Source organism: Rattus norvegicus, chromosome 14, assembly GCF_036323735.1.
Source record: "Rattus norvegicus strain BN/NHsdMcwi chromosome 14, GRCr8, whole genome shotgun sequence".
NCBI classification, from domain to species: domain Eukaryota; kingdom Metazoa; phylum Chordata; class Mammalia; order Rodentia; family Muridae; genus Rattus; species Rattus norvegicus.
The window spans coordinates 41518879-41532363 of record NC_086032.1 but is presented as its reverse complement, the minus strand read 5'-3'; the positions used below and the strand labels follow the sequence as shown (position 1 = coordinate 41532363).

The 13485-nt window shown below is 44.1% G+C and overlaps 1 protein-coding gene across 37 annotated transcripts in view; it reads left to right on the top strand.

Moving 5' to 3' along the window:
- Limch1 (LIM and calponin homology domains 1) overlaps nt 1–13485 on the top strand; it is a 313045-nt gene that overhangs the window by 247114 nt on the left and 52446 nt on the right. For 14 of the 37 annotated variants that reach the window (XM_063273087.1, XM_063273085.1, XM_063273086.1 and 11 more), the window contains 6 exons: nt 2313–2615; nt 4860–5102; nt 5634–5960; nt 7276–7391; nt 7497–7596; nt 12514–12549. The exons of 12 other annotated variants lie outside the window; for them this stretch is intronic. In XM_063273087.1, the coding sequence (XP_063129157.1) occupies nt 2313–2615; nt 4860–5102; nt 5634–5960; nt 7276–7391; nt 7497–7596; nt 12514–12549 (1125 nt within the window). The remainder of the gene's footprint in view (nt 1–2312; nt 2616–4859; nt 5103–5633; nt 5961–7275; nt 7392–7496; nt 7597–12513; nt 12550–13485) is intronic. 11 more of the 37 variants (XM_063273089.1, XM_063273090.1, NM_001401575.1 and 8 more) reach the window with 1 other exon arrangement.

Here is a 13485-nt window from a genome sequence, read left to right as displayed (position 1 = left end):
AGTAGCACAATGTTCTATTCATTGTCATGGAGCAGAGTCCCTGGAACCAGCCTGCCTTGATTTGTATTCGAATCTATGCACGAGCTCTTTGACCTTGTGCAAATTTATTAGCCTAGTTTTTCTACTTGATAAAATGACAATGAGTGTATACAGACCATAGGCTATGCAACTTTAGTGCTAGAATTACTATTAGGAGGAATTCTAATACATAGCTTATGTGCATTATCCACTGGCCAGCATCATTATAATCGAGGATTTTTTTTTTTTTTTTTTTTTTTTTTTTTTGCTTAATGACTCTGAAGTAGTTCAGTGATCTGATGTCTTCTTCTAACCATTCTTCATGGCCAAAGTTGACTAATCCAAGTTGATCTTTGCCAGACATGTCAACTAAAAAAATAATTCAGGGAGGAAAGTGAACACAGTTTAGGGAGAGACTAGGCAGAAGACTGAGAGTTGAGTGTGCAACTAAGGGCGGGATTTGATGCTTTTGATAATGTGTGTGTTGAGTAAAACACCATGTACACATTTGTTTTAAAATCTTGAGATTTTTAGATCAATGGGACCAATGGCTAATAGTGGGGAGGGGTTATGAATATGACCAAGCATATTTTTATTTTCCAAAACTCACACAGGAGATCTGTTGTCACTAAAGTAATGACCTCTTTTGGTACAATATGACACAAAGTAATAGCCAGTGGACTAACTGGTCAACCAGAGTAGACTGATTGCTGTCTCTGTCCTCAGCCAGGTCAATTCCTCCTCTCTTCATTCTTGACATGAGTTTGGCTTTTGATAAAGAAAAAATTAATCTTTACATTTTTAGACCATGTATTTAGCTTGTGTTTCCATATGTGTGTGTGTGTGTATGTGTGTATGTGTGTGTGTGTGTACAAGTGTGCTATAGTGTGCATGTAAAGGTCAGAGGACAATTTATGGGAGTCAGTTTTCTCCTTCCACCACATGGCTCCAGGAATCAAAAGGCTGTCACTGTGGGCAACAGGCTTCTTCACCCACTGAGCCATCTTGCCTTACCTTAAGCACATTTTGGTGGGTCCATGGGGGCTGCAGTACAATTGATTGAGCTTGTGTTTGTGCATGCTAGGCAGGTTCTCTGCCACTAAGTTATGACCTCAGTTCAGGAACTTTAAATTGACTTTTCACAATCTTTAAATCACCCCAACAAAATAGGTACACTTTTTTTTAGAAATCAAATTATTTTGATTTGTTTGTCTGCTATGTCCTTAGCTCAAGAATGTTTAATCATCTTTCCAAAAGCTCACGCAAATAGGTATGCTTTTGTAGAAATCAAATTATTTTTATTTGTTTGTCGTCTTTTATGAACTGAGAAATACAATCAGTGATGGGGGATTAAACATTCCAACCCATATTGGGACTTCAAAATGAAACTGGTCTTTTAAATGGAAGAATGGGAAATTCTTTGAAGGCCACATAAGCACAACTGCTGTCTTGCTCACCATTCCAGGATGGAAAGAAAAAAAATAAGAGAAGTCCTAAAGCTTACTGCTTGACACGTTACCATCAGATTACCTTTAGCAATTTAAAGCTTCTGTTTTTAAGGGGCCTTCAAGAATCCTTTGAAAATGAAAATCATCTGTAGCAATAATTTGGCAGAGTGCCTTTACCATGCTGTCCTGCACTTCTACCAATAGAAAGGAAGCAGACCCGGCAAGATGGAGAGCCTAGGGAGTGGGGGAGAGGAAGCAGGTGTTGATGGGAGAATGCAGGGCTTGATCAGCTTGTATGTCATCCTCTGAGTGCCTTTAAACTGTTCCATATGTCTCCATTCAGCTCAGTGTGCTGCAGAAAGATCTTCCTTAGGCTTTGTACTGAGCACATGTCCTGTATTGTAGCACATGGCTTCATGCATGCGTTTTCCTCCAGAGTCTTATCTTGGGCTCCTTCTTTTGCTCTGTCAGCTAAAACCAAACTGGGTGGTACCTTACTGTGTGTATCACAAATGTGGTGATGAAGGTGGCGGTGAGGAGGCCCCTACTTTCCCCACTGTTTCACAGAAAGATTTTGGATTGTCACTTTCTGAGCCATTTAGGATCTTGCTGTTAAGGATGCTCATTGAGCCCTGCAAATTATATGACTTCTCAGTGTTGTTTGTATCTGGCTAAATTCAAGGGGAAGCCTATTCTAATCGTGCTGCAACTAAAATGAAAGGTGCTGCCCTTTGAACTAACAGCATTGAGAGAACTTTTCAATAACAGCAAAGCCTGGAGATGGGGATTTAAACTTTTTTTTTGATCTGATTATACGGGGAGTTCCATTTGATTTTGCTCTATCAGTCAAAAGCAATCGAGTGAAGAGAAAGAAGCTATTCGTGATATAATCCTTCGGAAAGAAAACCCTTTCCTGGCCCACCAACATGGCAAAGACTCAGAGTCGGAAGACGAAGCTGCTTGCCTGCTGCCTGACCTTGAGAAAGATGACTTTGCTGCAAGGAGGGCGAGGATGAACCAACGCAAGCCAATGGTGCCACTTAACCAACTGCTGTACGGGCCTTACCGAAAAAACGATGAAGCGAAGGCGGGCAGCAGCCAACACCTCTCAAAGGGACCGTCAGACAAGAAAAATCTAGGATATAAAAGGTGTGCACTCTGTGTGTGTCTATATAAGAAGGAGCATCATTACGCAAAAATGCTTGGTACATGGCCCCCATCCCTCTCTTTCCAACCCCTTGTCTTGTAAATTTGCATCACTAGCCAAACTAGACATGGCCCACTGCCTTTAAGAGAACAACTAATACTTCAGGTGCTCCACTCCATTCAAAGGCCACAGAAAACAGCCACTGCCTTTCTATTAGTCTCTGGAATTAGGAAGTTTTAGATAGAAGGGAAAGAACAAAACTTATTCTTTCCTCTCTTACACAAACAAGATAAATAATGGTGGATTTTTTTTTACCAAAAGGGTAGATAGCTCAGTGATTACCATGTAGGTTTAATGGCTGAAGTTTAGATTCCCAGATCCATAAAAATCCAAGACGCAGTAGCATAAGTGTCTAATCCCAGCGCATTCCTGCCTACAAGGCAATGGGAGGTAGAGACAAGAGAAATTGTCAAAAGCTTGCAAGGCAGCTAGCCAAGCACGTGTCAAGTAAATAAGAGAGAGCCTGTCTCAAACAAGGGAAAAGGCGAGGCTCAAAACATGAGGTTGTCCTTTGACCTCCACATGAGGTCATGTCATGGCACATGAGCACATGTATTCACACATACAAACACACATCGCACACTTCTTCAGGCTTATAATGCTCTTCCATGTGTATTATCCCAGAAGTCATTCTCAAGAGAACTTCCTACTCCCATCTTTCTCCCCTTATCTTAGTTCAAATGATCCAATCTGAACCATTTACGGACTGACATCACACTACAGGTGGAAAACCCCACACCTGACCTCACATCAGGTCAGGTGAAAATGCAGGTGCGCTGAAAATGTCACATACAGACCACCTCTGGGCCATGCCTGTTGAGTCCCAGGCTCAAGATATTTTATTATGTCTGTCAAAAATACTCTAAAATAAAAAAATAGAATCCAAAACGCTGCTGATCTAAAGTCTTTTAGGTCAGAGTTGTTCAGCTCATACATGTTGGGGTGACTGGAGGAAGGAAAATGTAGCCCCGTGGGATTTGAACAGTGATTTTTGTATTATGAGAGATGGCAAGAATCAAGGTGTCTACCTGCAGAATTTCACCCTGGAAAATGTATCATCTTGTGGTTTTTCCTTAAATCAAAATCTGAGTTCACATCGTCATTACTTCCCTGCCATTCACTTTAGAGAATTGAAGGCTATGGAACTAAGAATATCGTTCTCTCTCGCACTTCTTTGACTTAGAAGATGATCTTTAGGCAAAATTATTGAACTTAGTAAACAGCTGGTATTTTGTTGTTATCTGTGTTATGCTTTACTTTGGACATAGTTTTATGTAACCCAGGCTGGCTTTGAACTCCTTTTCCTCCTGTCTCTGTCTCCCAGATGCTAGGATTATAGATAGATGTGCACCACTCTGCTTGGCACACGTACACAAAGGCTTTTACATAGAATGTTTAAGTATACGATTGACACAGCTTTAGTTTAAACTACATTTGTCAACCTGCATTTAATTTAGTAGAACAACCTGAGAATATCAGTTCAGTATCTGTAAAGGTAAACAGTTACTACCCAGAGAAAAGAGTGTGTATTCTCTACTCTGCTTACAGGGACAAACCCAGACTCATGCTATGAAACAGAATGAGGTTGGATGTTGAAGCTTTCTTTCAGAATCATTACTCTCTACATTAACCGTTCACATCTGGGTTTCACGTCTGAACCATGCGCCTGCTATCTCCAGACTAATCCTAGAGTTTGGATTATGCCAAACTCATTACTGACATTTAGTGATGCAGTAAAAAAAAAACCACATTCTAAGGGGGACTGAGAGATTCCATCAGAAAACTTGAATTCATTGTAGGGACTTCATTGTAGTGTGGGAATTGGGCATCGTTACTGTCAAAATGAAATCCCATTACCATTTTCGGCAGTCTTTCAGTCAGCCCTGGCTAGACAAGTTAGAGACTGAAAAAACTCTGCTTATTACAGTATTAAAATGTGGTATGAAGGACTGGCGATGTAGCTCAGCGGTTGAGCAGTCATGGAGCATGTGTGAGGCCCCAGGTCCCATCCTGTGAAGGTACCCACAGCTCCTATTAATCCCACAGTTTTGAGAAAGGAAAGGATGCTCCTGTCATTTCGCTCTGTCCCCTCCTCTGAGTTTCTGTACTTGACATTCTGTCTGTCTGCTCCCCTCTCCTTGAACTTGACTTTTTCAATGATGTGGGGGCCTAAATCAAATCAACAGAGACCAGGGGCATCGAGAAGATGTGAACAGAGTGGTGGCCTGCGTCATGCAAACCCAGGAGAGTGAACCACTGGAAATGAGTTTCAGGAAGGCACCAGACCTTCAGAAGGATGACCTGGCCCAGAGGAGAATCCAGGGCAGACTTAGCCAGCACCGTGAGGCTCCGAGCTTCATCAAACTCTCTGGTATTACAGAAGCCGACCTGGAGACTTGGGAGAGATTGAAAGTGTCAGGAGAGACAAGGTGTGCATTGGTTTAACCCCCAGCAGTGGTCGGGTTTAACATTTAGAGAATTGAGCAGTTACCCTTATTTCCTTTTCTGGTTTGGTGGCTAGAAAGTACCTCTCCAAACACAGAGTGTCTGGAAGTGAGCACGTTCTGTGAGAGAGGAAACATTAATACCAAGAGCTACGTTAGCAGAAAGCATCTTCTTTACCCAGCTGACTTTCTGCAGGCGGTTATTTATTCTCCTAGACTTGCTTACTATAAAGAATTTCGACTTGAATTTTGAATAACCAACCATTTCGCTTTGCCTACAGTTTTCTTACACTATCAATCCTGGTGTTTCGATTGATGCTTTGAAAGCAATAGAAACTTAAAGTACTATTTACCAAGACGAGGACAATGATCATTTCTTCATTTAAATGGTTGATGGGAGAGCCATTGGGTTCTAGCTATGGTAGTATTGTTCATATATTTAATTTTGTCTTTTCAACCTCACCTTGATTTGTATTTGTCTTGGAATTCCTGGAATTGATTTCTGGTTCTGACCAGGGATGGAGATGCTCAGAACACCTGTGCCCCAGAGCCCTCACCAGAAATCGATGCAGAAACCGCCATTCGGGATGACTTTGCCAGCCGTAAAGCAAGGGCCTATAAGAAAGCGCCCGGCCCCAGGCAAAAGTTTGTACACTTTGGGCCTGTGACAGAGATAGACCAACAAACTTGGCAGCGGCTCAGCATTGGCAAGGCGGGGCCTAGGGACAATGTGGAGGTTCTCAGTCACAGCAGCGAGAGCCGAACTTCCTCCAGGTCACCTCCCTCTACTACTACTTTTGACTTAAAAGAAGAACAAATGCTTAGTCCACAGAGTGACTACAGGTATTTCCCCCCTCTGGTGCAAAGAGGTCTGCATGGGACTCAAATGCTGCTTTTAAAGTTGGCTGGGGCTAGGGACATAGCTCTGTGGTACAGCATACACATAAGCTTAGCATGTGCTAGATGCCCAGCACCAGAACCAAATCAAAATCAAAATAAAACAAAAACCAACCAATCAACAAACAAACAAAAATTCAAGAGTTTGATGAGATACATTACACAAACCTCTAGAGAACATATATTTGATAGACTCTTCCACAGGACAGCAGAAAAACTGTACTGAGGGCCCATCACTGGGGAAGCATGTGTATGGTGATACTGGCCAATGTCTGTTTCCAGTCTGTTTTCATGGGAATCAGTGCCTGAGAAGGCCAGGAATATCTGCAGCCATCCCTTTTGGTCTAACCACTGAGCATCATCTTACTAGTTGAACCACTTGAAGTGGAATGTCATAATGATTCCGCTTGTGTCTTCCGAATACGTAAACCTGACGTACGCACCAACATCTCCCTCTCCTGTCCCACAGGTACCTTGTAACCTAGTTTTGGACATCCAAGTAGACCCGTAAAAGGGGGCTCTCCCTTCTCCTCAGCTTTCAAAATCTCCAGTAAATCAAGACTGGAAGGAGACTAGAGAATGGGTCTCTCTCGTCAGGATTTCTTGGTGACAGCACTGCTCAGACTAGGGAACCAGCTCATCAGCCTAAAAACTCCCCTCTTCTCTGGAGGCCCCTATCCAAAGCCCTATTCTGGGGTTCAGTTCCATCATCTGGTCTCCATTCTCTTAGGCAGAAGTAGAACATTGCTAGGTACCCTGCTTGCCCTAGAACCTCCATCCCACCTTCCGGGTAGGAGCCATGAGGAAAGAAAACATGGAATTCATCCAAATACTTTGTCCTTGAGACCCAAAGAAATAGGAGGTGGTCCGTGACCGGTAGAGCAGTCTTTTGAGCTCTAGACTGATTGACACCGTCAAAGGGGGAAAGCTGTACATATGAGTGTGTCAGGAACACGTGATGAGGCTTCCAGGCTCCAGTGTCTGAGAGAAAGATAAGGCAGAAAACTCATGAGAAATGCATCCTGGGGTCCTCCAGTGCACACTGGGCCCTCACTTAGTCCTGTGGTGACTAGGTGTCACCATGCCCTCTAGGTGCGTTGCAGGCCTTTGGAGAACTCACACTAGCATCTAAGTCAGATTATGGCGCCTTTACTAACAGGCCTGTGGAGTGACAGCTGAGCATCTCTCTTCACCTTTCAGTCTCCTTTCATAACCCTCTTCCTCTTGCCTCCTGTCACCAACGCCACCTGATTAACGCTAGGACAGTGCCTTCTGGCACCGATGGCCGTCTCAAAAAGGCCCCATGGCTGGCGCCAGTGCTGGAGTCTCAGGAAGAACAGGTCTGCGTTCAGAGCAACAACCCAAAGACTGAGGAAGGTGAGGCATAGCATGCCCTGCCTCCCAGGTAGTGATGGGTGACAGGCAAGCAGGCTTTTGGTAACTTTTTTTCTCCTATAACAAAACTGTCCTCTCCGGCTCTAGTTACACCCACATGCCTGCCACAGGAAAAAGAAGAAGTTATTAAAAAAGAGCCTGAGATGCTGCCAAGGGTACAAAGACCAGAGGGAAGCAGCGGACCCCTGTGAGCCTCCTGCCTGCATTCTCTGTTGTGCTGCCTCTGCTATGTGTGGCTGGTGTGTGCCTAGATAAGAGCTCAGCATCCTGTGTGCCCTCGGTGACTGAGTTGGAGGGAAGTAAAGTTGCTTAAAGGGACATACTCATCATAGGACAGGAGTTGTGCTTCTGGGGTCGGCTCTGAATGGAGATTTTCGCCTTTGCATGTGACTGGGGACTGGCCTGATTCCCTCCTCACTACTCGTGAAAAGCGGAATTGGAACCATTTCCAAGTACCAGCTGCGTGACAGAGGCCTCCGCAAATAAAAAGGGGGATTTCCTACACAGCGACTCCATCTCCACGCACTTCTGCTTCGATGAGTGTCAGTGAGTGACACTGTTGAATTCCTTTAGCAGTGAATGGTCTTTTACTGGTCGGACCAAATGTTGCCCTAGAGCATGGCCTCTGGCCTCTGAGTGAGAGCCTTTGGGAACAGAAGTGAAGTTGGAGAAGAAAACAGCTCCTTCTTGGAGTGGCTGTGGCCTGGAAAGGCCAGAACAAGATGGCTGATTCACAAAAAGATGGTACGATGACCAGGAGAACTGAGATACTCCCTAGACATCCAGATCTGAACCAACCCATTTCCTTTTGCACAGCAGTAGGGAGCTAGGAGTCTGCCACGGGTATGCCAGGAATGATGGGAAGTCAGGTTATCCTGTACGTCTGTGACTGTGTCTCCAGTCCAGGCCTTGGCATGTGCTTTGAGTGTTTTATTAATGCCTCATGCTGCAACAAAGCCACTTACCTGCTTCTGCTAGAAGAAACAAAATGATGGACACAGCCCCATGAATCCAGAGTTTCTCTCTTTTGCATGTAAGCAGGTATGAAAAGAGTAGCGTAATAATGCGTTTACCCACTAACCATTCTTTCTGATCTTCGCTCTGTGGGAAGAATAAATGAAAAACTGTTCTTCCTCAATCACAGAGGTGCCTTTGGCAAAGGACTCAGACTTCTTTCCAAGCTCCTTGATTTTTATGGATTTCAGGCCTAAGAAGACATTTTTAAGAACTTGCGGGATGTTTTCAGCATTAGCCAACCCCACTGCCATCTGGTGGCAGGATTTCTGTTCCACTTCCTGACTTGATTTAAGATCTTGGAATTTCAAGACCCTGTGTGTGGAAGCTGCTGTTACCAGTTAATGATATATACATATCATGTTTGTAAGTGCAGTCTACCTACCTAATGTTGGTTGACAAGAGACTGATGAGACGAATTCTCTTGAGCTCCTTGTGAGGCAGAAAGTGCCAAGGGCACAGTGGAGGCCAGGAAGAACATTGGTCAATCTTACATTTTTAAAATCAGAACCCTAGCCATCTTCATCAGCAGTTTCTAGCCTTTTGGATATAAGTAGTAGTCGTGTAATAACCACAATGCCCAGGGAGCAAAGACAATAGACATGCTTTACACCATAGTTGTAGAGTATGTTGTATCCCCTTCAGTGTGTCTGCTCCCTCTCTAGCTCACCTCTGAAATAAATCACAGGTAGGTTGAGTGGATATTTGCTTGTTCACAAGTGAGAAATGGCATAGGGAGAAAAGTTATGTGATTGAATCCCATGCAGTTCCCCGGTTGAGGCTAGTTAAGGACCAAGGGACTAAGTGGTCAACTTTGCCCTCTATTGTCAACTCTCCTTCTTCCAGATGTTCAAACCTGAGGCTTTACTGTGGGTCTGTGGCCTGCTGTGGAGCAAGCCAGAGTGACAGGAAGGAAGGAGGCAGGGCCTGTAGGCTGGACACTGCATGCCTCCTGGGTGCATTCCTGGTTTTCACGACCTTTGCAAATATGAAATTCCATCGTCGTTGGAAAACCAAACTTCAGCACACCACCCAGAATTAAATCACCAAGATTTTAACTTAGCTCTGAGCGGGAAACCACTTTTCCCCTTCAAGTCTTTGCCTACAAGAGTCGCAAGAGGAGACATGGAGAACTGTTTGAATTCCTACTGCTTTCTATGCTCCAGTCATTTGTGGTTCATATTAGGATAAATAGTGTAAGTGAAGAGAGCCATTAGCTTTATGACATACTTCTTTTTCAAAATCTTTTAGGGTGTGTGTGTGTGTGTGTGTGTGTGTGTGTGTGTGTGTACGTGCTTGTGCACATCTATGCATATGAGAAAGGGAGAGAGAGAGGGAGACACTGCCCACATACTAGTAGAGGTCAAAAAAGAGCCTGTGGGAGTTGGATTGTCCCTTCTACTATGTGAGTTATAGAAATGCGGGTCATCAGGCTTGGTGGGTGGCAAGTCCCTTTACCTGCTGAGCCATCTCCCAGCCCATGACATGCTTCTTGATTGAACCAACACCTGCCCTGAGAATTTGCATTTTCTCCTAATGAATGTTTACTGAGTAATTGCTATGTGCAAAACACAAGACCAAGTCAAGTGTTCATCCTAGATGAGTGGTCGGAGCTATTTTCTACTCTCACATGAAATTAATTCAGAGTACAGGGAATCTACCACGGAATACTTGTGGATTCCAAGGTTCTCTGTTAGTGCCAGACATTGTATGAACATAATCAGTCGGTATGTCCTTGTTTCTGTCACCCTTCTAAATACTGCTACCCTCAGATTGAAACTTCATTAGTGTCTTTTCTGGTAGGTTGCTCCTTGCAAGTCTGTCACAGTGGTCAATTCTATACCCTATAGCATTAAGGCATTCTTTACCCAGAGTGTCTCCTACTTTGCATTTGAGGATCTCTTTATGAGAGGGATGGAGGGCAAGGGAAGGAGGGAGGGAGGGAGGGAGGGAGGGAGGGAGGGAGAAGAGAGACAGAGACAGAGACAGAGACAGAGACAGAAAGCAGACCTGTTTGACAACTGAAAAGGCCCCTTGAAGCCAAGTGCTAATTATCTTCCTCTTATGAGCAAAGACAGTCTTACTTACCTCAGTGCCCTTTTAAAACTAACAAATCCATCTAAGAGGAAACTCCTTAGGTCCATGAGCACACAGAAAATGGAGAAACGAAGCTAATCCTCCGAGTCTGCTGCTCTTGTCAGTACCCCCAAAATACCTCTCGAGGGCCTCCTCTGGCCAGAGCTGAGGGGAAATAATCAGGAAGCGTCTTGCATGGTGAGACTTAGTGAGACTCCATTGCCAGCAGAGACATCTTGAATGCTGTTACTGTGGAGAAACAGTTAAGTTCAGGGCTAGGCCGAAGCTGACACTGCTCGCTAGGACAAGACTGTGTGTGCACCATAAGCTCAACTTCCGCACTAGGCTGTACTTAGATAAAATGCTAACTGGATATCCAGACAGAGACACAAAACCACATAACTCTTGGTTAACGACTGCTCCGTTACTTATCCGTCAAGAATAACTTCTCTTTCAAAGATGGTTTAGCAAGTACCACATTTGAATATTTGAATATTCCAACGGACCTTTTCACTAAGTGAAATCCAGGTATGCGTCTTCAGAATTGACCCTGCTCATGCTTTCTCTCCTGGTGGGGAAGAATCCCCTCATGACTTGCTTCACAGCTGTGGCATTTGGGGTGCCCTGAGGATCTTACTTAAACTAGCACCTTTAGGAAGTGCCCCCGGGAGAACGGAATGAGTTTTCTACCAGCAGAAGAGGAGTCTCACAGCCCTTTGGTTGGCCTGCTTGTGTCCATTCCAACAGAAAGCTATGGTCTTACCCACAGATTTGATAGCTGAAAATGCCCTTTGAAGCCAAGTGCTAACAACTTCCTTCTTATCAGCAAAGGCAGTTTTACTTTACAGGTTTTCCCTGTGAGTGAAATAATAATTGTCAGTAAATGGGGAATGTTCTAGAACGGTGAAAGTTAAAGAAAGGTGTGTGTGTGTGTGTGTGTGTGTGTGTGTGTGTGTGTGTGTGTGTGTGTGTGTGTGTTCGTGCATTGTTGGGGCTAATTTCTCTAAAATTAGAGGAAGAAACACTCAGAAATTACCTGCTAGGATAAGGATCATGGGAGAAGGTAATGTTTTGCTGACAAGGTGCAATTGCTGGGAAGCTAGAAGCAGGATAGATTCTCCTTACAGCGGCAATTCTTTATCCGATTCAGAACACAGAAATGAGCAGTCTTTGGGGAGCAGAAGAGGATAGCGCCTTTAAGCTCTCCCCTTGCTGAAGGGGGGCTCCATTGTGGATGCTGCTTGTCCAGATGTGTGCTTCCCTACGGCAACGTTCTCACTGTTGCCTCTTTCTCACGGTGTCGCTACATCCGGGCCTAATACCATCGTACTGCAGGGAGCTTTATAAACCCAAACTACTCGAAGAATAGGAAAGATCAGGACAAACTTTGTTTTTTTCCAGCTGTGGGATAGCCTCCGAGTCTGGTTTTGATTAAGATTACCCGTTTTCTAGGAATTGTGGTTTCTGTCAAACGCAGGCGGAAGGTTGGAGTTCTGGCTGAAGTTTTGGTTTGCTCTTAGAAAAAAAAAGTGGTAGAAATCGTCTTTGATATTGTCTGTGCAAATGCATTAACACATCAGAGCAGCTCAGCAAGGGCATGTGCATGTCCATTAAAGACCGTTGCCACCAACACAGAGAGGCATGAGCTGTTTGTGTGTGAGTAACCGTAGTGGTATTTGCATTTTAAGCTGCCTTTCCCAAATACTGTGAGTTAAACCCAAGCTTTTGTGTGTTTACATTAAACAGAGTTTTCTTCGTGGGCAGCATGGGATTATTTGATTTCTGGGTTTTAATACAAACTTTATACCCTTTGGAAATACGAAGGCTTTGATTTATTTTTTTTTTTAGTAGCTAATGAATATTGCTAATTGTGTAATGACGTTTTTCTTTCAGCATGGCCAGCAGAAAGGTTTGGTACACACAAATTGATTTCTCCTACAGCTTGTTTTCCCAGGTTGGTCACAGCATCCGCTGTCTGCCAGCCCTCTCTCTAATTTTGTATTTGATCTCGTAGATACGGTCCGAGAACTCCTGTGTCAGATGACGCAGAGTAAGTGGCATCGTGCTCATAGGATTACATTAATCAGTAGCCTAAACTGCATGCTTCCCGTGTACTTACCACTAATTGGCATGCAGCGGATGCCGCAGCGAGCTACCTAGTAAGCCCAGGGCGCAGAAGAGCACGGGGGTCGAGTGTTCTGTGCGGGGAGATTATTGAGAAAGCGACTTGAGCATGATGCTGATGCTTTGCCGCTCATTTTCCATAGCATGCTGGAGCCACTCCTGTGACCTGGACAGTGGTGCCGCCCTTCCTGAACCATTGAATTAAGGAAGGGGTGTCATGATTTTTGCAATTTAACTCCCAGTGCACCGGGGCTTAGCCTAAACAATGAAGTAGTCATTCCTACAGTCACTTTTTTTTCCAAACCAAAAAAAAAAAAAAAAAAAGAAAGAAAGAAAGAAGAAAAAAAGAAAAAAAAACCAAACAAATCCTAAACCACTAATTATAGATTCAGAAGCCCAAGTCTCTACCAGGTTGGAGTCATATAAACTGTGGGATGTTTAAGACCCAAACATTGGGGCTTTATTCAAGTTCCATAGCATAGCAAGGGGTCAAGGGTATAAAACGGGACCCAGGTTCCTCTGCCTGCCACTTGCTTTTCTTCCTGAGCAGAGGTCTCTTCCCTACCTGGCACCTCACATCCCAGTTTGAAAAGAATTGTAATCACCCTAGCTGTGACCTTGCAAACTCCATTCCAAAGTTGGCTTTCCTGTAAGCAGAGCATTGTACTCCTGATGTACAAGGCCAAAAGTTTTTCAGAATGATACTCTTCTTGGGTCTGGTAATTGGTCTTCGGAGGTAAAAGATTTAATATTTCATTCCAACATCAGTTGCACAAAAGCATCGTGTGGCTTGACAGAGACCTGACCATCACCAGAAGGGTGAATGCTGCCTGCTGTCCTGAGCCAAATTCCATGTCAAATC